At 37.8% G+C, this 26,209-nt stretch overlaps 2 protein-coding genes and 1 long non-coding RNA gene across 5 annotated transcripts in view; all 3 read right to left on the minus strand.

Moving 5' to 3' along the window:
* LOC127935827 (uncharacterized) overlaps positions 1-26,209 on the minus strand; it is a 197,679-nt gene that overhangs the window by 97,332 nt on the left and 74,138 nt on the right. The window lies entirely within an intron of this gene.
* On the minus strand, positions 1,195-7,067 carry LOC127935796 (tripartite motif-containing protein 16). Of its 3 annotated transcripts, none has more exons than XM_052533978.1 (9): positions 6,782-7,067; positions 5,580-5,662; positions 5,373-5,440; positions 4,620-5,202; positions 3,805-3,900; positions 3,487-3,720; positions 2,929-3,076; positions 2,770-2,817; positions 1,195-2,620 (listed from the first exon to the last, which is right to left on the minus strand). In XM_052533978.1, the coding sequence occupies exons 4-9, from the start codon at positions 5,190-5,192 to the stop codon at positions 2,076-2,078; spliced, it is 1,644 nt and encodes a 547-aa protein (XP_052389938.1). In that variant the 5' UTR covers positions 5,193-5,202; positions 5,373-5,440; positions 5,580-5,662; positions 6,782-7,067; the 3' UTR covers positions 1,195-2,075. The 3 variants fall into 3 exon arrangements, with proteins under 3 accessions (XP_052389938.1, XP_052389937.1, XP_052389936.1); XM_052533977.1 differs by having other exon boundaries at positions 5,580-5,752; XM_052533976.1 differs by lacking the exon at positions 6,782-7,067 and having other exon boundaries at positions 5,580-6,754.
* LOC127935802 (glycoprotein endo-alpha-1,2-mannosidase-like protein) lies at positions 8,913-15,141 on the minus strand. The gene is made up of 4 exons (XM_052533984.1): positions 14,137-15,141; positions 13,890-13,999; positions 11,494-11,570; positions 8,913-10,432 (listed from the first exon to the last, which is right to left on the minus strand). The coding sequence occupies exons 1-4, from the start codon at positions 14,639-14,641 to the stop codon at positions 9,796-9,798; spliced, it is 1,329 nt and encodes a 442-aa protein (XP_052389944.1). The 5' UTR covers positions 14,642-15,141; the 3' UTR covers positions 8,913-9,795.

Genomic DNA, 26,209 nt, shown 5'->3' on the forward strand with positions numbered 1-26,209 from the left:
CACACAATCCATGTTGCTTGAGGTCCAGTGTAAAGTTTCCACAGTCAGTGATGGTTTGGGTTTGCCATGTCATCTGCTGGTGTTGGTCCACTCTGTTTTCTGAGGTCAAAGGTCAACGCAGCCGTATACCAGGAAGTTTAGAGCACTTCATGCTTCCTGCTGCTGACCGACTTTATTTAGATGGAGATTTCATTTTCCAACAGGACTTGCACCTGCACACAGTGCCAAAGCTACCAGTACCTGGTTTAACCATGGTATTCCTGTTTTTAATTGGCCAGAAACTCGTCTGACCTTAACCCCATAGAAAATCTGTGGGGTACTGTGAAGAGGAAGATGCAATGTGCAAGAGCTGAAGGCTACTATCAGATCAACCTGGTCTCTCATAACACCTGAGCAGTGCCACAGACTGATCGACTCCATGCCACGCTGCAATGCTGCAGTAATTCAGGCAAAATGAGCCTCAACTTAGTATTGAGTGCTGTACATGCTCATACTTTTCATTTTTATACTGTTCAGTGGGCCAAGATTTCAAAAAATCCTTTCTTTGTATTGGTCTTAAGTTGTATTCTAATTTTCTGAGATAATGAATTTGGGATTTTCCTTCGTTGTCAGTTCTAATCATCAAAATTAAAAGAAATAAACATTTTAAATATATCAGTCTGAGTGTATTGAATGAACATAATATACAAGTTTCCCTTTTTGAATGGAATTAGAGAAATAAATCAACTTTTTGATGATATTCTAATTATATGACCAGCACCTGTATATATAGTCTTATATATATAGTGTTCCTGTTGCTCAATTGGTAGAGCACTGCGTTATCAAGCGCAAGGTTGGGGGTTTGATTCCCCGTGAACACATGATATGTAAAAATTGATAGCCTGAATGCACTGTAAGTCGCTTGTGTATTATGTAAAATTTATAATGCATATTAAATGTAAAAAATTATCTACTTACAACTCACAAGCTAAATAATGGCAATTGGCCAAACAGAACTCGGTACTATAACAAGCTGCCACAAGATAAAGTAAGTTTCTGTCATTTTTCGCCACAAAATGGTTCAAGCATAACTTCTGAAGTTCATTAAAAAGAAGACAACAGAAGGTAAGTTTTTGTTTTCCTCGATTAGGATTTAAAGACATTCTTTTGAATTTTTTGAGCGAATCGTTTGATTTGAATGATTCAATAAATCACTTTTTTTGGATTTGCTGTTTTATTTTCATCTTTACTCATCCATGACAGTCCTACACCAGACAAGGGGCCAGCACAAAATCACATTCAGCAAAATATTGTTCTCCATTTCAGGCCCCAGAAGGGGGTAAACAAAATAATACAGTTTGTCATAAGGCAAATGTTTCATTATATAAAAACCTTTTTTTAGACACATTTTGTAAACCTTGTGTAAAATTAGCAACGTGACAAACTCCAACCACCAAATAAGCACTAGATTAGTTAAAACATTTCAAAATACAACTGCACTGTTTTGTGATTAAAAGACAAATATTTAGTAATTCGAAAATTTCTTAAAGTTTTAAAACATTGTCTCGTTCTATGACGTAGCTTTCATTCTTCAGGTCAATCATATATTCATGAAAAATAAAATCAGTTTGAATAAGGAAAGGATAACTTTGTCATAGTATTCTTTCAATTGTTCAAGTTGCCAGTCATTGCATGTGCTGCACATTATTTGTAACATTTTGTTTAATCAGTTTATGGGAATTTGAAAGATATTGATTAACAATAACAATACTGATTGATAAGTGAGATCGGATTTGTCCTTGAAATCCTGGGATTTTGTTGTGCAGTATCTGTACGAACCCTGTTTAAGTTACCAGCTCTTGAACATGTTAATGTTTCAGTTGTTGTTAATTGAACTGAACTGTAGTTTTGTGTAACTGTAATATCCCTCCATAATCTGTAGTCTGAGCGTATAAAGCGCTAATGGCAATAGCAGATACGTTCCTAGTTAGTTTCAAGGAAAAATCAATATCTGTTTTTGTCCACCCCACGCAACCCCCAGAATAAAGTTCAGTTTTTTGCTTTAACCCCTGATAAAAGTACAAAGTGTAAACTCTCTACATTGCACATACTTCTAATAGTTTTGCTGATGATTGACGACCATAGACGTTGAACCCGGGATACAGCGGCTGCGTGAATGTGGTCTGGACCGTGTGGATGAGGCTCATCGAGTCAGAGACGCTGTAGAAGGACAGAGTTCCTGCTCCGTGATCCACAAACACTCCTATCCTACAGCAGCTGGAGGGAACGGGGAGTTTAGTCTGTTTGTTATTGTGCCAGAATGAGAAACTGGTGGGAGAGCAGGACAAACTCCAGGACTGATCATTGAATCCAAAGAAACACTCATAACCCGATCCCTTCCTGCTGACGCTCTTATAGGACACTGATATACCAACACCATAAACAGATCCACTCCACTGCAGCTCCCAGTAACAACGTCCACACACACTCTCTCTACACAACACCTGAGGATAATAATCAAATCTGTCCGGATGATCAGGATACGGCTGGGCTGTGCCGGTACATGTCACCACTCGGTTCCCCTCAGACAGACTGAGGCGTATGTGTGCCGTGTTTGGATCCAGAGTGAGCTGCTGGGAATCTGATGGAGACAACAACACTGGAGTCAGGAGTTGTAAAAGTTACTTCTATTTTAAAGTAACCTACTTCTGTTATGGATTTTTTAAAATGCAGTGTGTAACACAGCTCTAGGTGAATAAAAACATCCTGCAAAGTTTGTCAGTGACTTACATTGTAGGAGATCCTCTCTGGTGCTGGGGACAGTGTTACTGTGAGTGACTGTGAAAACAACATCGAAACACTCAGAGAGAAAACCAGACCTGTATTCATTTTCTGTATGACATTAGATGATGTTTGGCCCAGAGAGCAGATGAATCTGTAATATTTTACCAGATAGAGAATTAATCTCCTCTTTGCAGAAATCCTCCAGTTTGAGTCTCAGCTGACGGACAGATTCGCTCACGCCATCAAAAGAAGAGAGGAAACTGATAGAGATGTCTTCTGTAGATTCAGGAGGAGCCGAGAAACACTGAAGACTCTACAGGAAGAAAAAACCTAAGATGCACAGAACTAAACACAAAGATACTGAACACTACATACACTAATAGACTTCTTTAATAACAGTCACTTCTGAAGTTCAAGCAAATATGATCTGGATAATAAAATAATAGTTAATAAAAACTGACATCCATCCACCAATTTTTCACTAATGAAACTTTTAGCTATACACAAAATAAAATAACGAAATGTGAATAAAGATTTACTCTCTTATGAGGAATGATTGAGGAGGATACATTTTTAAACATAATTAAACCCATGGTTTTAGTGATTAAACAATTAAAATGCACAATCACAATGGAAAACGTTCTCTATCATTAGTGTGTCTCATTAGGTGACATTATTACTGCGGTGTAGATCTTTTTTTTTTCTTTTCTGGCTCTCTGTTACCTGCAGGAAATGGATGTGATCGTCTGTGTGTGAAAGCTGCTCCAGCTCAGTGTTTCTCTTCTTCAGATCTTCGATCTCCTGCTTCAGTCGCTGCATCTGTCCTTCAGCTCGACTCACTGTGGTCTTCTCCTGATCTCTGATCCGCTGTGTCACCTCAGAGCGCCGTCTCTCGATGGAGCGGACGAGCTCAGAGAACATCCTCTCACTGTCCTCCACCGCCGTCTGTACGGAGCGCTGGCAGACACACATCACGATCAGCTCAGGGACTGAAAGAGCAGTCAAACTGAGTCTCAAACATCTCTTCTTCTCCAAACTCACCTCGTGAGACTCCACAGCGTCTCTCAGCTGCTCGAGATCTTTCTGTCTCTGCTGGATCCTCTGCTGGAGCTTTCTCTGCGTCTCCTTCAGCTGTTTCTGTAGGACAGAAAAACACAAAACACCTGGAGACAAATACATCCATCAGCATTTCAGATGATCTACTTTTCCTAAAACACAGCATTTCTAACAAGATAAACCGTTTGTCAAGGTTGTTGGCTTGAGAAAGCCTAGCCTGAAAGTTTAAAGCGGTTGTAAAAGCCTAAAGTTTGAAAATTTAGATAGATTAGATGTTACTAGCATGTTTCTAGCATGATTAGCATGTTATTAGTATGTTTCGAGCATGATTAGCATGTCACTACAATAGATAGATCAGAAATATTAGAGGAGTCTGAATTAGTTGAAGTTGATTCTAACTAGTACAAGGAAGGGAAGCTTGATGGAGTCTTTCGGCTTCAGTTTGTTTACATTTGAATTCTGACATTCTTGGCTCATCTGAACATTCCATTAGTGAAAGTCTATGGAACTTTGGAATGATTTAGAATCTTCATTTTGTGGTGGTTCTAGCTTGAAAGCTCTAGGATGAGTAGCATTCAGAACTGTAGTCTAAGAAGAAGAATTAGTAGCAGATCAGTAGGCTGTCTTCCTGAAGCCAACCAAATTATTACGGTCAAAACAGAACCTCATGTTTAGTTAGAGTTGGGAACTTGAACGATGTGACAAAGGTGAGTTCATCTGGAGGCGTCGTGTAGTGACTCTCAGTGGAAGTATAGATCAACTTCAGTGAGGAGGAACATTAATACATCAATGTGTCTTACCTCTTTCTCCGTCCTCTCTGCTGCAGTTGACACAGTCTCATGGGTTTTATGTTCTTCCATTGCACACATCATGCAAACGAACTGCTGGTCAGTACGACAGAAAACCTCCAGAAGCTTCTCGTGTCTCTGGCAGATCATCTGCCGCAGACGTCCATTGGCATTGGTCACTTTGTGTCTCTTTCCGGAGCGAAACTCCTGATGGCTCTCAAAGTGGGTTTGACAGTACGACTCCAGACACACCAGACAGGACTTGACGGCACGGTGTTTTCTTCCAGTACAGACGTCACACTCCACGTCTCCAGATCCAGCAAGAACAGCAGCTTTTAGCTCGGTCTTCTTCAGTTTCTCCACCACTTCAGCCAGCATGGTGTTTTTACTGAGACTAGGTCTGGGGCTGAAGGTGTGTCTGCACTGAGGGCAGCTGTAGACCCTCTTCTGATCCTCCTGGTCCCAGCAGTCTGTGATGCAGCTCATACAGTAACTGTGTCCACAGGCGATGGCCACCGGGTCCTTCAGGAGGTCCAGACACACCGGACAGATGAACTGATCCTCCGAAACCGTGGCTTCAGCCATTTCACTGCATCTACACCAATACATACAACAGCAGATCAGTTTCAGTTTCTCAGTTTCCTGGTTGTGTGTGTGTGTGTGTTTGAGAGAAGTGTGCGAAGCAAGCTTGTCTGTAAACATCTCACATCCTGAAATGTCCACTAGGTGTCAGCTTCATACAGAAACTGTTAAAGTGTATAATACCTTCGTCTTCGAGGATGATAGAAACAAGCTGGATGATGTTCTGGCCAAATCTACTGCTCACCGTTTACCTAAAAAGAATTAAACTAATAAGATGTGCTCCTGCATTGAACACTGTTTGCTGTTAGACTCAAAGCAAAGACGTGCAACTTACAGATCGCTCAGGGATGCATAGCTCAGACAACGTTTGTTGAGAGAAACAGAGCTTACCTTGAAAGAGGCAATTCAGATCTGTCAGAGCAGAGACCAGATTCACGTCGAAACGGGAGGTTACAGGATGCCGGTGCACACTTCTTCAAAGGAAAGCAAGGCACGGAGCAGGACAGTTGTAAGAGCTGTGGTACCGAGCATCGGCCTGAACAATGTCAGCATATGGAAAAACACTGTGCAAAGTGAAATGGTAAAAATAAATGAGCCAAACAATGGTTTTCTAAAGGAAAGGTGTCGGCAGGGGTGAGCTGCGCGAGCGCACCGGAGTGCGCAGTCATCAGTTAATGTAGGGGAGAGTTGTAACACCCCCAGGCCCACCAATCAGGGATTAGGAGATAGGAGTCACATGATAACTTCAGTGTGTGTTCCCACCAGAGTTGCCAAGTCTGCATATAATACGAACTTTGTCTTTCTTCTTTTTTTTTTTCGTTTCTGTAAAGTTGCGTGAACAAATCGGGAAGCGTGTTGCGGTTTTGGGGATTATTTATGCTTGCTTGCTAGGAAAACATGACAAGCAACTTGGTTTCTTTTCATTTATGTTCACTGTATTCTCCAATGCATTGATTGTCACTCTGTCTGCACACATTTGATAGTCAATCAGTGCAAAAATGTAAGTGCTGTAGCCACGCCCCCTCCTCACGCGCCTTCGTGGACGTGATTATTCTTGGGGATTGAAAAAATAAATCGTGTTTACAAAGAAGGCGCGTGACGCTGTAATACAAGCGATGATAGTAGCTGGGTCTTAGCAGTAATATGTGAAAAACATTTAGTAAACTTTATAGTAACTTTAAACTTTATATTCTAATCTCCTAAACACATGCAGATTTTTTTTTGACAGATGTCCGTCCCTGCGTTATCCTGTGGGTGGCGCTCTAATGTTGATTGACAGGCTCGGAGAATCATATACAGTCTATGCGGAAAACACGCATGAAATGCTATATCATAATTGCTTTAATCCAGCATTTATCACCTCCAAATGTTGACGTAGAATGTTAACGTTACAAGTTATGGAGCAATTCGGGTGAGGAAGAAGATCACATGTCTATTCTCAGAATAATAATAAATCAAACACAATATAACCATATTCGCTATTCGTGTGAGCGCACTTAAACTAAAGGATTTATACTTTGTTAATTTGATCCACTACTCCACACAGACAAAAGAAAAAGAAAACACACAGACACATGTCACATGTTACTGACCTGAAGCAGACACGTAGCTGAAGCGGATTGATATCGTCTCGGTTAGTGGAGCGAGGTTGGTTCACGGAAGGGAACGTGAAAATACAGCGGCGTCTTGTCCGCGAGACCTCATCAGAGAGTGTGCGCGAGACGACCGCGTGCCTCACATCTTTTGTGTCCGCGCGGTCAGCAGGTTCCAATAGCACCATTGCACATGCGCAGGATGTGTGAAGAAGCCAGCTGTTACTCGAACCTGTACAGTCCGCGTCCGCGTGTGTGTATCCGGACTGTGCTCATGCGGAAACATCCTCGATGGCTCTCACTCTAGCGCGCTGCAGTTCCCCTCTTCACCACAGATTCACGTTAAATGATGTTAGAGAGATACAACTTACCATACATTACATACATAACATGTATTAACAATACATCGAATCATCTGAACTAATGGAAGAGAATAAAGAGAGAAAAAAGAAAAAACAGGAATAGAACAAATAAAGAAAAGAGGATTATATAATAATAATAATAATAATAATAATAATAATAATAATAATAATAATAAGACACAAATACATAAAACCAAGTATTAATCACGGTACATGAAAGATTTCATCATATCTCCTCAAAAAATAACTATTTTTTTTGTATTAATTAATCTTAGTGATTTAATTAAATGTTCTACTTCACATAAGAAACCTATAAGAAGTTTTTTTTTTCTTAAGAAATCTCTGTTTGTGAAAATATAACTTTGCCACAAGGATAAGAAAGTTAACAGTTGATTCTAAAGATTTGAAACAACATCCTTAATGTGTAAATTACAATTAATCTGAACTTTAATCAAATCTTTCCAGAAAAGTTATGAAACCTTACACTAGAAAAATTAAAGGCAACTATATTCACTTTCTTTTTTTTTTACAGAAGGTACACATACGGGTACACATATATTTATATAGGGTACATCATTATAGGGTATATTATATTATGCAACATTTTAAAGTGCACTTCTTTCACTTTATTCGGTATACAGTACTTATATGTTTTCCTCTAATAATATCTACTTGAGAATAGGTGACTCCCCCCTTTTCACTGATTTCATTGCACCTCTAATTTCATTTTAGGAAACAGGAGCCTCATGTGATACCTCAAATTCCTCACTTTTTTGAGGTATACAGTTCTTAACCCTTTAACTGTCACCCTGTCCCATATACGGGACACCTACGTTTACTTCACTATATTAGAATTAACTAATCTTGACAAACTATATATCGTTGGAAAGGTCTAAGACTCCCAAATATATTTTGCCAATGTTTTTTGTTAAAAATTATGTAGGAAAAGTAATCAGTTAATTTATGACAAGAGTGCACCCTCAAACAACTAAATTATAACAGGAGTTTTGACCTTTGTTTAAAAAATAGACTTCTTCATTGCCTTTTTCTCTATCACATTTTAGAAATCATCAGAAAGTACATATCGACTGAAAACCTAAAATCAAGCAAGTCAGTTTCCCTATCAACATTAACCACTTTGAAGGTTTTAGATCTTTTTATTGCTCAGATGCTCCTTTAAGGGAGGGTTGCAGCGGAGCATGATCAATTCACCCGAATTTTTTGGCCCTGCAGATTTCAAAGGTATTTTAAGTTGTTACAGTGTAATAATAAGTATTGAGTAGTACTAATTAACTACATGTACTTCAGGTTAAGGTTAAAGTTAGGGGTTGGTTTCTGGATAGTTGCTGGTAATTATGCGTTATTTACTCTTAATGATTCGCTATAGTAAGTGCCTGTAAAATGTAACTGTCACAATTAAAGTAAAAAGTTACCTTGGGTTGATCAAACGAACTAATAAATGTTTTTAAAACCTCACAATATTTTGCATTTAGTCAACCTGTGATCATTACACTAAACATGACTCCACCGTCCTCTGGTTGTAAAATGTCAATGTTGTCCAAGAGGGTAACATTAGCTTAATGAAACTCTATTAGTTTACATCACATCAACATAAATGTAAGTTCTGATTTAGGAACGAACGAATGTTTGTGTTACTTCTTTATAAAAGCATTCTTCTTCAATTTGAGACAGACTTCAATGTGAGTTTACAGAAGAATTGTTTTACGATGACTTTCTGCTCAGTCTGTTATTGTCTGTGAAATACAGCATTAACAAAATAGTTGATTTACTTTTATTGTTTAATAATAAATGTGAGTGACAATATGCATAATTGGGATTAACGTAATAAATCAGCCATTATTCAAACCATCTATATACACAACCACCAACTATTTCTATGTCATCCAATCACACAACAAAGATATAGTCTTTAAATACTGAGGCCACACTGTTGCTGCGAACAAAAGTCAGATGCAATGTCTAATGTTAAAAGAAAAGAAAAATTACAAGTTCACTCAATCCTATGTACTCCCAAAACACACTCTGAACACAAAAGGAGGCGTATAGCACAATGTTCACACTTCTCTTCTCCATATGATGACAGGGAGTGAGGATAGATGCTGCTTAGGTCCAAAAATGACAAAGTAAAACGAAAAAGAAAAAAAAAATACATTAATAACAAAACCCATTAAAGCATACCATAAAAACTGTGTGCTAACTTTGAGTTTACAGTCATATCCGCTCAATTATGGCACATCAAGACATTTCGTGCCAGGTTTGATGTCAGCGATGGCACACATATTTTGGGATGTCCCATGTATTAATATGCACTGGAATGAATGAGAATGGACAAATGCAAAGTGATTTTCAGCAAATAACAACTTTCATTTTTAGACAGATCTCAATCATTGTTTTATTTTATTTTTTTTCTATTTTTTATATTATGAAGATTCTTGAAAGAAATCCGTCTGCAAGAAAACTGAGAGTAAATCAGTTGTTTATAAATAGACCGAGTGAAAGCAAGAAGGTGTCTCGTCCTTGCTAATCAGTTGCCCTTAAAATGTATGCATAAATTGAAAAAACAGTAATCGGTAACACTGATAACAACAATAACATAAAAACTCAACAATGGTACGACGTTACGAGGTCCGCTCACATTAGCCACTGCTCTTTCTCCTTCCTGAAATGTTCTGCCCACTTCCTGGTGAGCTCCAGATAGTGGTCCGGCTGATGGGGCTTGTAGTCCAAATACAGACGGGCCACAGTCTTCTTAGGCACGGCCCTCTCAATCTGAGTTCCTTCGTGCCACTCATTAAACGACGTCACTGTGATGATATCAGGCCTTACGGACATCACCGCCTGCAAAGAGGTCTCGTAATATCGCCCGTTCACCCGGTTGCGTGTGTTGTGGTTGTTCCACGGCCGGACGGCGGTGTCCACATAACCAGGTCCGGCGCTGGGCACAAACAGCAAGTTGTTCTTGTCGCAAAATGCTTTGATCGCCTTCCAGTTCTGGTGAGACGACCCGAAGGAGAAGCCATTCGAAGCGAAGTAGGTGTACATGCCGTCGAAGCCCCCGGCCAGGATGTCCTGCTTGTGACGCTCCTCCACGATGAGGGCGATGAAGATGCCATCGTAAGGCGTTCCTCTGAGACTGTGAGAGCCCCTGACGGTCAGCAGCTCAGCCCAGGTCTCCGGAGCGGTGAGATACGAGTCGTACACATAAAAGAGCGGAAGGATCTTCCCAGCGCTGGACCTGAACCTGTAGAAAGCTCCGTGTGTCCCGTATCTGTGAACACAGGGATGTGTTATTTATACTGCACTCCGTTTAAAAGAACACAGCTCTATTATAATATTATAGTACATATATATTCAAATTATCTATTTATATATCTATATATTCTGCATTTTTTTTACGAATCATAACTTTTACATAAAACAATATTAAGTGACAATTATATTGCTTAGTAATAAGATATTGTGAACTAAGAATGCAACATTTTTACAGCATTGTAAAATAATTAGAAGTTAACATTAACCTACTTTACATTAAAAAAAATAAGTTAATTGTTAGTTCATGATACATAATGCATTATATTAATGAAATGTATCTTTCTGGTAAAGAGTTACGGGAAGTAAAATATAATATATTTTATAAAACCTTTCTGTGCCTTTACTTTGGGTGTTACCTTGCTGTCTGTGGAGGGTCAGAAAGCTCTTGGATTTCATCAGAAATATTTTAAGATGAATAAATGTATAATGGGTTTGGAACGACATGAGGGTGATTCATTCATGACAGAATTAAAATTTGTGGGTGAACTTTCCCTTTAAGCTAACTACAACCAAAATATAAGAGAGTTTATAACAGTGTTGTTCATCGTTCTGTGCTTTCTGAAATATTTCGTGTTTGTTCTTTGTGCAGATGACTGTATTACCTGACACTCAGATCATGTAAACCTACACTTACTTAGCTCGGCTTTACATGTCTTTCTTTCCAAAGCATTCCTGCTGCTAGAGAACAATTCAAGGACAAATGGCTTTAATATATTTGCTAAACAAACTGAATCTGCATCTTATAGTGTTATAGAGTTACACACTGCAACCGTTGTTCTCTTGAACCTGAGTTAGACACAATATCATCGGCTCATGTTATACGTTCGGTTTCATGATTGATTCATGGAAGAAAAGACAGACATTTATTTTCTGTTAGGATTGAAGTTCACCCTAACTCCTGAGTTCAAAGCAAGCCAGCTCATCAGCATGGAGAAGCGCTAGACTTTCAGGTTAGCGAAGTGATCTTTAGTTCTGGTTCGGCGTGAGGTATGGAGGTCCTGAGGAGGGGTAACGTACTTGTCAATGATGTATCTGATGTTGTCGTGCACACTGAGCTCTGTCCGGCCTTTGTAGGGCTGCAGGTGAAACGCAACCTGAAAAGAGTCGAAGGTAACGAAGTAAGACCATTTCTAGAAGTTTCTAAATCATGTCTCATTCAAACACATCTGCAATAAACTGATACACATCTTGACGATATAGCAGAGAGCACACAAATGATACTAAACAGTAATACTAAGTAAAGTAAGACACAAAAAAATTTGTAGATGCCATTGTATTAAATGCAAAAATATCAAAACAGGTGTCATCTGATCAAATAAATGCTGCATGGGAGATTTAGTGCTGGTGTGTTAATGATTTTCAGTAGATGAAGGTATGAAGTGTAGAAAATCACAGGTGTACTTCACTAAATTGACATTTCACAACTATAAAGAGTTCACTTTGATTAATACTGCCTTTTTTTGGGTCACACTTTATTTGAAGGTCCAGTTCTATTAACTAAGACTTATTAATTATGCTTATTAACAGTTAGTAAGGTAGTTGTTTAGATTAAGTATGGAGTAGGATTAAGGGATCTAACATATGGTCATGCAGAAGACATTAATATGTGTTTTATAAGAGTTAACAGTGAGAATTGGCTCCTAAACTAAAGTGTTATCCTATGTCTTTCTACAAACGTTCATAAGTTCACAATGCACTGGAGGCGAAAGATTCCCCATGTATCAGAGATCCTGATCATTTAGCTCTATTCTGCTTTGTGAAGTTGCTGACAGATGACTTTCTCAAAGTCCCAGAAACATGGTAGCTCAAGACACAGACATGTCATGTTGAATACTCATTTAGTGACGCAGCTCTGTCTATCGTGGTCGGTTTGGACATGGACATCTGCTCTACACCAGTGTTTTGAGAAGGAGGTTGCCCTCTGTCTCTTGAGGACTGACCGCCGGTGTAGTCAGTTACTGACTCGATGTAGAAAAAGAGGATAGACAGAAAAAGCCTCTGCCCATGTTTGTTGTTAAAACCCACAAAGGTGTCACTCTCATACGACAAAATGATGGTGGCCTGAACATGTTCTGTTGAATTGTGAATTTGCTTTGACAGATTTTTGCAAATCAGAGGCGTCAGTTCCCTTCTGAGATCTCTATTGCACTGCCATCTAACAGCCAAGCACAAAATATCTGTTTACAAAATAAATAAACATGAAATGCTAATGAGAATAACATTTCTAATCAAGGGAAAATGTAGTGCTTTGATGGTTGGAAAGTTTTAAAGATGTTTAGAAAAACTCAAAAAGACTAAAGTACTAATTCATCCCACATATGACATGGGCAGTTTCTTTAAGGTTTTCTGGAAGGGAAGGTGTAAGTCACATCAGCTGAGCATCGGAGTGCCTCAGGGTTCAGTGGTTCACAACACATTCGATTCGATCATACAAATACACCGTCTGGACAACCTTTCTGAGATCTCAGCCGGGATGAGACAACAACTTCAGCTCAGCCTCGAAAAGACAGAAGTGGGGCGATTTCTCAATCTTTTGTTACAACGCAAGTGAGATTAACCTGCTTTCAGGTTCAATGTTCAAGTTCAAGTTATGCTTTCAACATAACACGTTAAGAGAAATAGTGAGAAATGTCACCATTATTGTCCAACATAAAGCCCAGAACGAAGCACATCCAGTGAAGAGATACTCTTCATTCATTCACTGTTCAAGCAGCCACTGGGAGCACTCATGAATGAGCACAAATAACTGTTATTGCTTTCTGTTTCCAAACGAATACCACGAATATACCCAAAACAGAGCAGTTGAGCAGGTCGAGGTGTTTGGGAAACAGCATGACGTTCTGCAAATTTACAGATAAAGGACATACTGTACTGATGAAGCTGTTTAAAAATGAATAGTCCCAATGTTACGGCTAAAATTAAACCATTCTATGACACATGGGATTAATCGGTTAAACTGAAATAGTAATATATCTTTTAAAATAAAATTGCAATTATTAAATAAAAAAAAGCAATCTAAAGAAGTATTTAAATAGCTAAAGAAGTTAATATTTAGTTAAAAGCGTAGCTGTATAGTTTACACACAGGCAGCTTGTAATACTATGCTTTCAGAGCAGCTCAGTTTACAGTTAATGCGTCTCTGACAAACCCATCTTTGAAAGTGCCCTGAGTTTAATGGACATTTTGTAACACAATGTGCGCTATGTTCACTTTACTTACATTCGCACATAATTGCCAATTTTTTATGGACTGACATTTACAGCATTTCAGCAAAATTTAAAGCAGCCTTACCCCTAAAGGTGCACATTCTTTTCTGACAGTGTTTAAAACTAATACATCAGAAGGAAAAACCCTCTATAATCCAAGTGTTTGTGTAAGCAGATAAGCTTTATGGATCTCTCACCAGTTCTCACCTTGATACTGTGTCTATGGGCAGCATCCATTACCGCTGGCACTACATCCTCAGTGGGTTTGCCGTGTTCGTCTGCCACACCAGGAGGGTACCAGGACAGGACCACCACACCTGGCATCACAAGTAGAAACACATTGCTCTACAAGCAACATTTCCTCTCTATTTATTATTATTATTTTTTTAATGATGAAAGACCATCTACATTGTACTATAATAGCCAAAGAAACATAAAAGTAAATATATAAAACCTGCAGCTGCCGCTTCGATTTGTGCCATGTGGGATTCAATAACATCTGGATCTCTGGAGCTGTAGGGTCCCAGTTCAGGGTAATAACTGGACGCAATGTCATCTGGAGGATTGTGTCGTCCATTTGGGTGACTGGCAGCTATTTTGGGATCCCAGTGTGGTACTAGTACATGGTCCCAGTGTATATAACTACCGTCCATCTGTGGCGAGCCATACCATAAATAATAGAAGATGTGAATGTCATAGAATATGCTGTGGTCAGGACCAGAATTGGAAAACACAATCTTGGTGTCACCGCCCCCAGCACCTTTTTGACCTGCTGATTCAACTACTTGATCGTGTCCCTGGTCCATTCGCTCTCCAATCAAAGGCATCAGCTCCATTCCTGGAGCTAGATCCGAGAAGCCATCAGTGGGTTTGAGGGTTCGTAGGCCCATCATAGTACCAAAAATGAACAAAGTGAACAACAGAAGAGCCACACATGCTTTCCGGCGTAATCTGTTCATGGTCGCTGTCCGTGGTGCTGAAGACAGCAGTTCAGACAGAAGTTAGTGTGATCGAGGCCTCCAAAAGAGGGCTGTGAAATGCGTTTCTTCCATCTCCAATTCCAGTTTACCCTCTAAGAGACTTGCATTTGGCTCTCTGGACTAGTCGCTTGGTCCTTATCAGGAACAATTATCACATTGCATAGATTCGTCGCACAAACCCGTTTGAATTCGACGGAAAAGCGTCCATGCAATCACGCATTTATGACATGCACCAGTTCATCCGTCTCCATCGCTTCATTTGTGCTGCTTCCCACCAGCAAACTGAGCGCAGTCTTCCCTCTCGTGTTCTCCCACGCGTGGACCTGTATTCTTATCGCTTTGCGCAGTATAATACACTTTCACATCAGATGCAATGGCTTTGTGAAAGCATCGGCTGATTTCTGTGCCTCTGTCGCCAGTGTGCTCGTGATAAATCATCTCTTGTTACTGGAAGGTGGAGTCTCGTGGGTTTGTCACCATGCACGCATGCTCAGACATAGACACTGGCTGTGTTCAAAATGGCGTGATTCTCGCTGCATACTAAGCAGTATATACTGAATACTGCATACTATTTAAACAATTCTTGTTATGCAATCATATGCATTCCAATCAGTAGTATGTTTTACTTTTATTACCCCTTAATGTATGTATATTTGATTCTAGCTACCATCTTTAAGAGATATTGTTATTTTTAATAATAAAATGCAATATGAAGGGAAAACGTTTAATAGTGAAATTGTTGTGCTTTACTACCGGAACATTCATAAAAAAAAATAAAAAAAAAATAAGATCTTACATTTAAGTATTCACCCAATGTTTTTAAACATTATCTGGAACAGAATGACATATGCAGTAAACATTTCAGACATACTTTCACACAATGACCATACTCTTTTACACTGATGTTAACCAGATTAGTAGGAAACCATTGCTTTCCTCACGTGAAATTAGAAACAGATCAGTCTGATCAGTGGGTTTTATACTCATATGAAGTATAGATAGGGCCCCCACCAGTCACATACCCTTTTCAGACCTTTATAAATAGCTAAATTGCCAGTTTTATTTATTTTGTATACTTTTTATTTATATTTTTTCCTGTTGACATTCTTTATGCTATTGGGTAGTTCTTTATACCACCCTATACTGCCGCCTAAGGCCAGTGCCCTCATTTTTGTAAAGTACAATATGATCACCCGAAAACATAACTATCACAATAATGCCATGAATCTATATTTCTGAAGACTGAACTCCTCCCCCAGGTCCACAACCCCGCCCTCATGCGTGAAATATCCGCCCCCTCGCCCACAACCCCGCCCTCAAGCGTGAAATACCCGCCCCCTCTCCCACAGCCCCGCCCTCATGCGTGAAATACCCGCCCCCTCTCCCACAGCCCCGCCCTCATGTGTGAAATACCCGCCCCCTCGCCCACAGCCCCGCCCTCATGCGTGAAATACCCGCCCCTCGCCCACAGCCCCGCCCTCATGCGTGAAATACCCGCCCCCTCGCCCACAGCCCCGCCCTCATGCGTGAAATACCCGCCCCCTCGCCCACAGCCCCGCCCTCATGCGTGAAATATCCACCCCCTCGCCCACAGCCCCGCCCTCATGCGTGAAATATCCGCCCCCTCGCCCACAGCCCCGCCCTCATGCGTGAAATATCCGCCCCCTTGCCCACAGCCCCGCCCCACACAGTACATTTAGAGCAGAATCAAATCTGCTAACTCATCCATCATCCCAATAATTCATTGTTTTTGAGAGATTCTTCATCATAACAGGTTTTCAATCCATAAAAATCTTTCCATCTTCGGTTTGAACCGTTGTTTGATCACATGTAATGTCCTGCGACGACATTTAGTGGAGAACAATGCATTGAGCGGCACTTTTGAGTGAATTGCCAGAGTGCTCCAGTCTAGTCCGTCTCAGTCTTTTGTTTTCTACGATAGATTGGTAGATAAAGGCTCTTCGAATACCTTAGATAATATATAAAATGAGAACACAATAATCTAAGCGACTTTTAATTTGAGAACAGACATTTTAATTGTCTTAAAAAATATCTACATAGCGCAAAATTCAGTTCATAATGAGGACAGATTTTCATGCTTTGCTCTTGTAGGCAAATTCTTATAAATATCTTATTTAATGTTCAGCGGAATAATAATAAAAAAAAGGTCATAAATGTCTACAACAGATTGAGAGTGAGTAAATGATGACAGAATTATTATTATTATTATTATTTTATTTTTCAATCCATTAAAATGTTTTATTTTGAGGCAGTGATTTTGGTATTTACAACTCCAACAATCACTTTAGTGATATTCAGAGATCATAAATGCTTGTTATGGGGTGGGATGCCTGTTGAGGCATTAAACTCAAAATATAACACAATCTGTTTTGTACAGCATTAGAAGCTGTTTACATTTATGCCACACACACACACACACACACACACACACACTGAAGATGCCCTGATACACACCTGTTCTGCCAAAGACAAACATTATGAACACAGTATTGAAAACCAATTGCTGATAAATTGAAAAAGTGCTGATAAAAAATGTAAAAATGTTAAAACTATACCATAATGCTGTGGCTTGGAGAAGAGCAAGGCATGCATAAATGTGCTGATTCCCAGCAACATGGGGTTGTTGTGTAAGCTGTCTCAGTGTGGTATTCTGGGTAATTCAGCAAAGACAGCCCACGCTTTTCCTTGCTTTGTGAGATGCCTAGAGTCACACTGCGCTTGCTGCCTTTTTTGGGTTCACCTTGACAAAGACATTTAATCATCTTTCAGCCTCTCTCCTTCTCCTTCAAGCCAAAGCTTCACACTGTCTTCAATACTACATCTGGTTAAATATATTTGTTTTTATTGGCTTTTTGATGACAGTATTCAACAAACATATTAAGCATACTAGATTTATCTGTTTTCTGAAGAATCTGTGTGTAGTGTTTGCCTGCGAAAAAGTTATTGCACAGTGGTTATCAGAACATTGTTCCCACAACTTGTTAATTCGTTTAATAATGCAATTATAAATTTGTAATGATTACGTTGATTTTCGGACATTTAAAATATTAGAATGCAAAATCATGCATAAAACATGCAAACTAATGACAATCTGATAATTTACACATGCTTCGGTATCAACACATCAAAATAAGTCTATTTTAACACAACGACATTTGTAAAGATTAAATATTTTAAAATATTTAAAATGTACTTTAAAATCAAATGCTTAATTTTGACATTACAGTGCTGTTTTAAAACTGAAGTATGTTAAGAAACACAATTATGAAAGTCTCTTTGCTTGCTTAGTTGGGGACACTTCATCTACAGCGATATCACTGACTTGATTGCAAATAAATGCACAGACACTATTTAAACTGAACAGAGATGACATAGCTGAATTCAATGATGAACTGCCTTTAACTTTCATTTTGCATTATTGACACACTGTTTTCCAAATGAATGTTGTTCAGTTGCTTTGACGCAATGTATTTTGTTTAAAATGCTATATAAATAAAGGTGACTTGACTTGACTTGACCCTTTAGTTGGATGATGACAATTAACTGACTCTAACTGAAAAACCTTGGGAGAAACCAGGCTCAGTTGGGGGGCCAGTTCTCCTCTGACCAGACGAAACCAGTAGTTCAATTGCAGAAGAATCATCTGTTTCCTGTGGTCTGGTTCCGGTTCCAGTTTACCTAATTAATGCAGCCTAAAAATCCTTTAACGGATTTGGATATTAAAAGCATATTAGTATGTTATGTGTAAACCAGGTTAAAGAGATGGGTCTTTAATCTAGATTTAAACTGCAAGTGTGTGTCTGCCTCCCGAACAATGTTAGGTAGGTTATTCCAGAGTTTAGGAGCCAAATAGGAAAAGGATCTGCCGCCCGCAGTTGATTTTGATATTCTAGGTATTATCAAATTGCCTGAGTTTTGAGAACGTAGCGGACGTAGAGGAGTATAATGTAAAAGGAGCTCATTCAAATACTGAGGTGCTAAACCGTTCAGGGCTTTATAAGTAATAAGCAATATTTTAAAATCTATACGATGTTTGATAGGGAGCCAGTGCAGTGTTGACAGGACCGGGCTAATATGGTCATATTTCCTGGTTCTAGTAAGAACTCTTGCTGCTGCATTTTGGACTAGCTGTAGTTTGTTTACTAAGCGTGCAGAACAACCACCCAATAAAGCATTACAATAGTCTAACCTTGAAGTCATAAATGCATGGATTAACAAATTTTAGGATGAAATCTATGGAGAGGTTTATAAATGACACCCCAGTTCATCTGAAAAACAACTATGTGCTTTGTAGGTGCCATACACCATAAACAAATATGGTTTGATTGTCCTTACAAATTGAGGCTTAAAAATAATTTTCTGTTTCTTTACTCAACACTATACCACAGAAACTTTTCAATGAATCAAAAACATACGGTACTACTTTATACTAACTGCACACTATGGATCTTTAGGTTAGTAAATAATTAATTACTCATTTATGAAGCATTGACCCTAAATTATTAGACATTAGTAAGCAGTTTATAAATAGAGCTATGCTTTGCTCATGATATATAAGCATATTTATAATGTGCTTAACAGGTGTATTTTCATACTTTATTAATGATCAATTTATAATTTCTAAATAATAGTTATATTATTTACAAAGTAGCTATTTAGGAGTTGTCAGTTAAATTGTTTCTTTTTAATCAATATTTGTAAACAACATTTACCTTGTTCAGCATCCTTGAGCTTGGGAAAGAAGCTATATAAATTAAAGATAAAGGGTTCATAAGACCATTTAGGAAGTGTTAGTAAATGATAAATAAACTGTTTAAATCATATTATTTAGACATAGTTGTAGTTTAAACAATGCTTTATTAATATGTATTCCTAGTGTAAGTCATGATTAATTCAGTAAGTTATAAAACATTTAGTACTGTTTCTGTGAGCTCATCTCAAGTGAGGACTATTTATGTCTCGTAAAGCCTTTACAAAGGAGATTTAGACGCTCAGTTATCTTCTAAAGAGCAAAAGGAAACAACATGACACAGAGTGACACAAAACATATAATTATTTATTTCAAGATCTAATAATAATAATAACAATAATGATTTGCAATGGAAAATAAACCACTGCAATGTCATAGAAAATAAAAATGAATGTACACCTCCAGAAAACATAACTAAACTAAGCCTCTGCAATCTGATATAAAAATAATAGTGTTATACATACTTTTGAAATGATAAATTGATCATCAATAAAGTATGAAAATACAGTTATTAAGCACATCATAGATATGCTTATATATCAAGAAAAAGCATTTATAGCTGTATTTATAAACAGCTTACTAATGTCTATTAATGTAGGGACAATGCTTTATAAATGATGAGTTATATGCTTAACTAACGATCAATAGCGTACAGTTATTATAAAGTATTACCCTGTATGTGAATACCAGCCAATAACCTAGAGAGATACAGAATTAAAACTAATTTCAAGATCTAATTCAAAGTAAATACTGTACACCTCCAGAATGAATTTCAGGCAGAGAAAGATCTTAACTGATCATGTGCTGAGTAAAGAGATTTGCAATCAACATTTTTTTCTGTTAAAACTGACTCTGGTCTTTTCCTGCTGAATTAATTATCTTTCCCCACATCCGAATATGTGTCATGGCACCCGTGTATTATAAACGCTTTATTTTAATCTTACATATCATAGTTATGGTGTGTGAGTGACATTTTAGGCTTTTGAAAGAGGCAGGTTTCCTCTAACATACGGTAGATTTTAAATATGAGTTTTTATCCTATTATTCACAGTAAACAGTGATAGTGTGTCACCAGCGTATGTTGAGGGAGCTGGCACAAACACAGAGTGCATCGCGTCTGAAACACAGCTCTCAGTGTCTCATCCTGCCAGTGTTCAGCTTGAGACGTCTGTTCAACTATAGCACAGTAACAGACGGGCCAGTCTAGAGAAACTGCATCACACATGTGACCTTACAAACGGGACGCCCTATCACTGATCAGCTGTTTTTGTAATCTGGCATAGGGTTTAATCTATTGAGAGATTAAGTGTCCTAACATGTTTATAATCAGTATTTTACAAATGCAAACTACATCAGGTTGTCTGTTTTGACTCTTTAAAAAAACAGAATCCAATTCAGAATTGTTTTGATATGTTTATTGCACATTTCAGCTCAAGCCGTGGTGGACTCTTTCTTTCTGATATTTTCAGGTGAGCTGCTGTTCTCTGGTCAGTCTTTCACTGAAAGTATTTCAATGACTGGTGTGTTGGTGATTTTTAATGGCTGTATAAAGTAAGTAAACACAGAGTGGGGCGCTTCTGATGACTCCCTGACACATTGTGTTGTAATCTTGTGTCATGCGTTGAAGAAGTGCACTTATTTCCATGTGCTGACTACCATACTAAAGCACACAAACAAGATTATCATTAACGTTTTCACTGTTGTGTTGATACTACAATTAAAGTAAACTTTTTACATTATATTTTACAAATTAAACACATGATATACTAGTTTTTCACTCAAGAATAATAGAAGTACCAAAGAAATAACGGTAACACTTTAGTATAGGGACCAATTCTGACTATCAACTATTTGCTTATTAGCATGCATATTATTAACATATTGGCTGTTTATTAGTACTTATAAAGCACTTATTCTGCATGACTATATTCTATATGCCTAATCCTACCCAAAACCTTACTTAACAACTTCTTTACTAACTATTAATAAGAATCAAATTGGCAGTTTATTGAGGCAAAATATGTAGTTTTAAGTTTGTCCAAATTTACTTATAAAGTCCCACTTAAGTGGGTCATAAAAGGCAATGTCATATATAAAATAAAATATACTCTTAATATAAATTTAAACCAGAATACATTTTCATTATATATATATATATATATATATATATATATATATATATATATATATATATATATATATATATATATATATATATATATAATATATATATATATAAATATATATATATATATAAATATATATATATATATATATATATATATATATATATATATATATATATATACCTGCAAATGTATAAAATAATAATAATAAAAAAAACCTTCCTGTTATGTGTGCTTGGAAACATTGCGATTAGTTCACATGTAAATATATGCTTTTGAAGTATATAATTTTCACTTTAAGAAGCTACTCTATTTTAAAGTATACCAAAAGAGTACTTTATTTTTTTTACTGTTGCAATATTAATGTATCTACTGCTTTATCATTTAAAACATGAATGTTTGCTTGAAACTGTGCTTTTGCTTTCTTTAAAATAAACAATACTTGCTTTGATATTTTGTGTAATGCAGCAGGATATTCAGAGATATTTTGTAGGTGTGGTGTAAATGTCCCCAAACACTGTGTGCGGCTCTCGTCTGAGAGTTTGACCTTTCAAATGAATTCCTATCACAGACTAACAGACAGAGAATGATGGGAAGACTCTCTGTCTCTCATCTGTGACCTGCTGTGACTTGTCTGAATGTATGCAAACTGGAGGAAGAAATGTTGTCAAACAAGTCGAACACACACTGAACAGCATGCCCTGCATGAGCATAAACACACGGACACTGATCTTAGACTTATACACGTAGATGTTCATTATATTCATGCAACAGACGAATATCTCACTAATACTGCCCTGTTTGTACTCTAGATGGAGACTTTCCTCTTTCTCACACACTGAAACATGTGTACTCTTATTACACAGCTGTGGAAGAAACCATCTTTAATCACAGAGAAAAAGACCCTGGGCAGGATATTAAACTGTCAGGACTGGACAGCTTGACATGTGTAATATGAGAATGGATATATGAACTAAAGGCTGTTGTTTGTACTCTGTTCCTTTAGTGGAAGTGTGTGTTTGAAGAACAGTAAAGTGGCTCTGTGAGACTCTCTGAGGTGTGTTTCTAGACCAGTCTTGTCAAGACTAGTGTCTGCTATTTAGTCTTATTTTAGTCTTATGCCCTGCCACAGAAGCATCAGTACAGCTTCCCCTAAAACAAAACCAGAAATCCGTTCCCATTAGAATGAATTACACTGGATTTCAAACAGGCAGATGAGTGTGTTTTAATTATAAGTGTGGAAACTGATTTTCATTTATTATTTTATTCTTGTCACATGTCTATTTTATGATGCACTTTCTGGTAAAAACAAGATTCAACAATGCAAAAATGATTTAAGAACCCAAACATCCCCTTGAACGGTCACATCAGTGATTATCATCTGCAGCGGTGTAAACAGGAAAGAACCGGCCACTTTAAAATAATCACATTTTGTTGCTTTACAGTCTGAGTGTTTTATCCACTGAATACATAGAGCTGGATAAAGAAAAACTGTGTCTGTCTTCATTTCAGGCTGCAAGACAACAAATAGGATTATTTTAAAGGAGGTGAATCACTTCTCAGACATTATACACTGATCTTTCATTAATTACTGTGAAATGACTCTCTCCTGTCTCACTCATGCAAGGCTGTGTCTCCGTGGACACGGTTGCTACGTAACTTGTTGCTATAGTAACATCTTCTTTGAATGGCGTCTCATCCAGAAGGATCTCAGTATTTTGGAGAGCTGCTCGGGACATCTACACATCATTAGCAACACGTCAGCATCTTCATTTCATTAACACACCTCTACATGAACCTCACTGTTTAGCCTTCCTTTCAACTATATAACCTCATATATATATAACTTGTAATTCAAAACATGTAGATAGACCTCATGAAGGACAGGTTACCGTCACAATATATTAACAGTTACCAATGCTTTAACTTGCTGTAGGAGATCAAATACAATAAATAAAATACAATATGCATTTGTAAATAGAATGCAAATTTTTAATTAAGGCAGTTAAAATAAAAAGGAATGAATAAGGTATAGCTTTTCATAATATTTTGTTCAGTATTTATTACCCATACATATTATCATGCACATAACCAAAGATTTTCCCTGTAACGTTGCACAATATGTTTAAAGTTTAAAATTCCATCTATAGTAATTTTTTATTAAATTCAGATGTATATTTAATAAAATAACTTACATTTTATAGGCTGTTACTCCTGTAATTTTAAATTTCAGTTTCAGTGTTGAAGTCGGTTTCTTTTCAACAGTTTTGCCCAACACACCCTAAAACCAGACCAGGCACAGGAAGTCAATAATGAGTCTGATTCACCGCCAGCAGTGATCAAACCCTGCAGAGGTGTTTCCATCCCTTCAGTGTTTGACTCAACACATCAAACCATTCCTGATGGAGTGGGCGGAGCAGACACTCACTGTGACATTAATTACTGACAGAGGATGATCTGAATAGATTTGGCTCACGTTTCAAAAAGGATTTTTCAAGTGGATTGGATATGAAACCACTATTGTTTTGCTCTTGTAGAGCATCTCTTTTAGCCTTCCTTCTTCAGTATTTTGGGAAATTCTGGGTGGTGACTTCATCCTTTGTCCTGATTTGGACCACAGACACGGTACACACACACAGACACACACACACAGTGACATCACTTGCATGACTTGGACATCAGAGGCAGTTTGACAGTATATATATATATATATATATATTTTATTTTTATTACAGGCACTATTCCATCTCATTAGGTGACATCATACTCTCAGGGGTTAAATGTGGACTGATTCGGCCTCTCACGTGGAATATCTTGTGTTTCTGACACTGTTATAAATTGCACATTATTGTACTGACAGCAGCCTTCTACAAACAAGTCTGTAACTAATGTGAAATTAAAGTCTAGTCCGAGCACATCTGCAGTGATCAGTAAAGTGTTGCTCACAGTCAGTTTTACTTGTTGCAAACTAGATCAAAGGACCACAGATTCAAAGAAGTTAAAACCTCATTAATCAATACTGAATAATTAAAAAGACACAGCCCGGACTGCTTGAAGAGATTTATTTCAAACAGCAACTTCTGATTAAAAGAAAGTGTGGCATTTAATATTGTCAGTAGGTTATCTGAAAGTGTAGAGCATTACTCAAACTGAAAGCTCATTACTGTATGCTCTTTCTAGCATCCTCCCTTCACAAAGAGACATATCAGTCCAATTTATTTTAAAATATAGACGGAAACAAACAAGGCAACTTTATTCGTATGGTCTCTGTACACAGACCCAGAGGAGAACAATGACTCTGCGTTGAGTTGACTGCTCTGAAAGCTCCTCTAATCCTTATAATTAGCTGCTCAATAAACATTATTATTCATATGAAAATAGTTGCTCTGCTTAAAGAAACTTTCAACTGGTACTGTATATACATACACATTTACAATGCAATTATAAAAAATACATTCATTCATTTATTTGGGCAAAGTAACCACCATTAAAACTTAATGCAAAAGATTTCTACACCTTAACGGGGCTTATGATCTTCAGTTTTTCATGAATACTGTGATTGCTATAACCAGCACATAGTGTAACAAAATGATCTGCCCCTGCGGGACACGGCTGAAATGGCCTGTGCTTATAAACAAACAAACAAAAAAAAAAAGGGTCACACACACGCCCACATTCGATTTCCCTTTCCCTCCCTTCCTTCTAGCTGCAATTTCCCCTGTTAGTAGACATCGTATTATAGTGTGGTAATTCTCATACGGATTGACCTTGTGACCTCTCCTTCACCAGAGTTTTCTGACCCGTCGTCCCTGTAAACTTGTTACTGTAAACCTATGGCCTGGGCTTCCTCTGATATAAAATTGTCCTATGGAGTTTACATAAAAATGAATACATTTTATGTTTGAGTTCATGCACATTCTTTTGTTTACATTAATTGTAGAATTAATTATTTTTTGCTGTTTTGGGTCACCATTGCATATCCAAGGTGCATGCTGTACACACCATCTCATTTCCCTGTTGTTTTGTCCCACACAGACGGGGCTTGGGGCTTGCTGGCGTGGAGCAACCAAACACCATCTGTTCCTCCATCATTGTGCCTGCACACAAATACACATTATATTAATCAGCATTTCTCAGATGATTGCATGCTGACCATGCAGCAGTGTCTTTGCCATTGACTGCCATAGTAGACAATTTTTTGGGGAAAAATAGCATACGTGTTTACACATAATCTTATTAATGGCATTTGCCACTGGCGGGATAACTACTACAGATTGCTCATGCTTAATAGTTTTAAATCTTTAACTTTAGTGCATAACCTGTTCTGCATGATTTGTGCTTCAGACATGAACTGTGAACAAAACAACAGCACATCATTCATGTTTTCATCTATGGTCTCATAGCTTCTCAAATGAGTGAGAGAAAGATGACTAAATTCAAGCATGCTCAGGTAAAGGTATTATTTCATATCCCTGTACAGGATTTATTGCATGGCGAAATGTTGAGTCACTTCCCTTTGCCCGAAACATTATGCAGTCCCAAATGTGGAAAATTAGGTAACCAGTCACGGTTTATGACAAAAACCAGATGGCAGTCTTGGCCTGTAACATGACATGAAATACTGCCAGAAGACAAATCTGTTAATTTAAT

This window comes from Carassius gibelio, chromosome A19 (genome assembly GCF_023724105.1).
Source record: "Carassius gibelio isolate Cgi1373 ecotype wild population from Czech Republic chromosome A19, carGib1.2-hapl.c, whole genome shotgun sequence".
Lineage (NCBI taxonomy): Eukaryota > Metazoa > Chordata > Actinopteri > Cypriniformes > Cyprinidae > Carassius > Carassius gibelio.

What these genes read in the sequence shown, in the direction of transcription:
- LOC127935796 (XM_052533978.1), bottom strand. Translation starts at nt 5,192, where the DNA reads ATGGCTGAAGCCACGGTTTCGGAGGATCAGTTCATCTGTCCGGTGTGT. An exon ending in CAGAGAGGACGGAGAAAGAG is followed by an intron (nt 3,901 to 4,619) that starts GTAAGACACATT and finishes TCTGTCCTACAG; the next exon opens with AAACAGCTGAAGGAGACGCA. An exon ending in ACGCTGTGGAGTCTCACGAG is followed by an intron (nt 3,721 to 3,804) that starts GTGAGTTTGGAG and finishes TGTGTCTGCCAG; the next exon opens with CGCTCCGTACAGACGGCGGT.
- LOC127935802 (XM_052533984.1), bottom strand. Translation starts at nt 14,641, where the DNA reads ATGAACAGATTACGCCGGAAAGCATGTGTGGCTCTTCTGTTGTTCACT. An exon ending in AATCGAAGCGGCAGCTGCAG is followed by an intron (nt 14,000 to 14,136) that starts GTTTTATATATT and finishes TTGTGATGCCAG; the next exon opens with GTGTGGTGGTCCTGTCCTGG. An exon ending in CCCATAGACACAGTATCAAG is followed by an intron (nt 11,571 to 13,889) that starts GTGAGAACTGGT and finishes GACTCTTTTCAG; the next exon opens with GTTGCGTTTCACCTGCAGCC.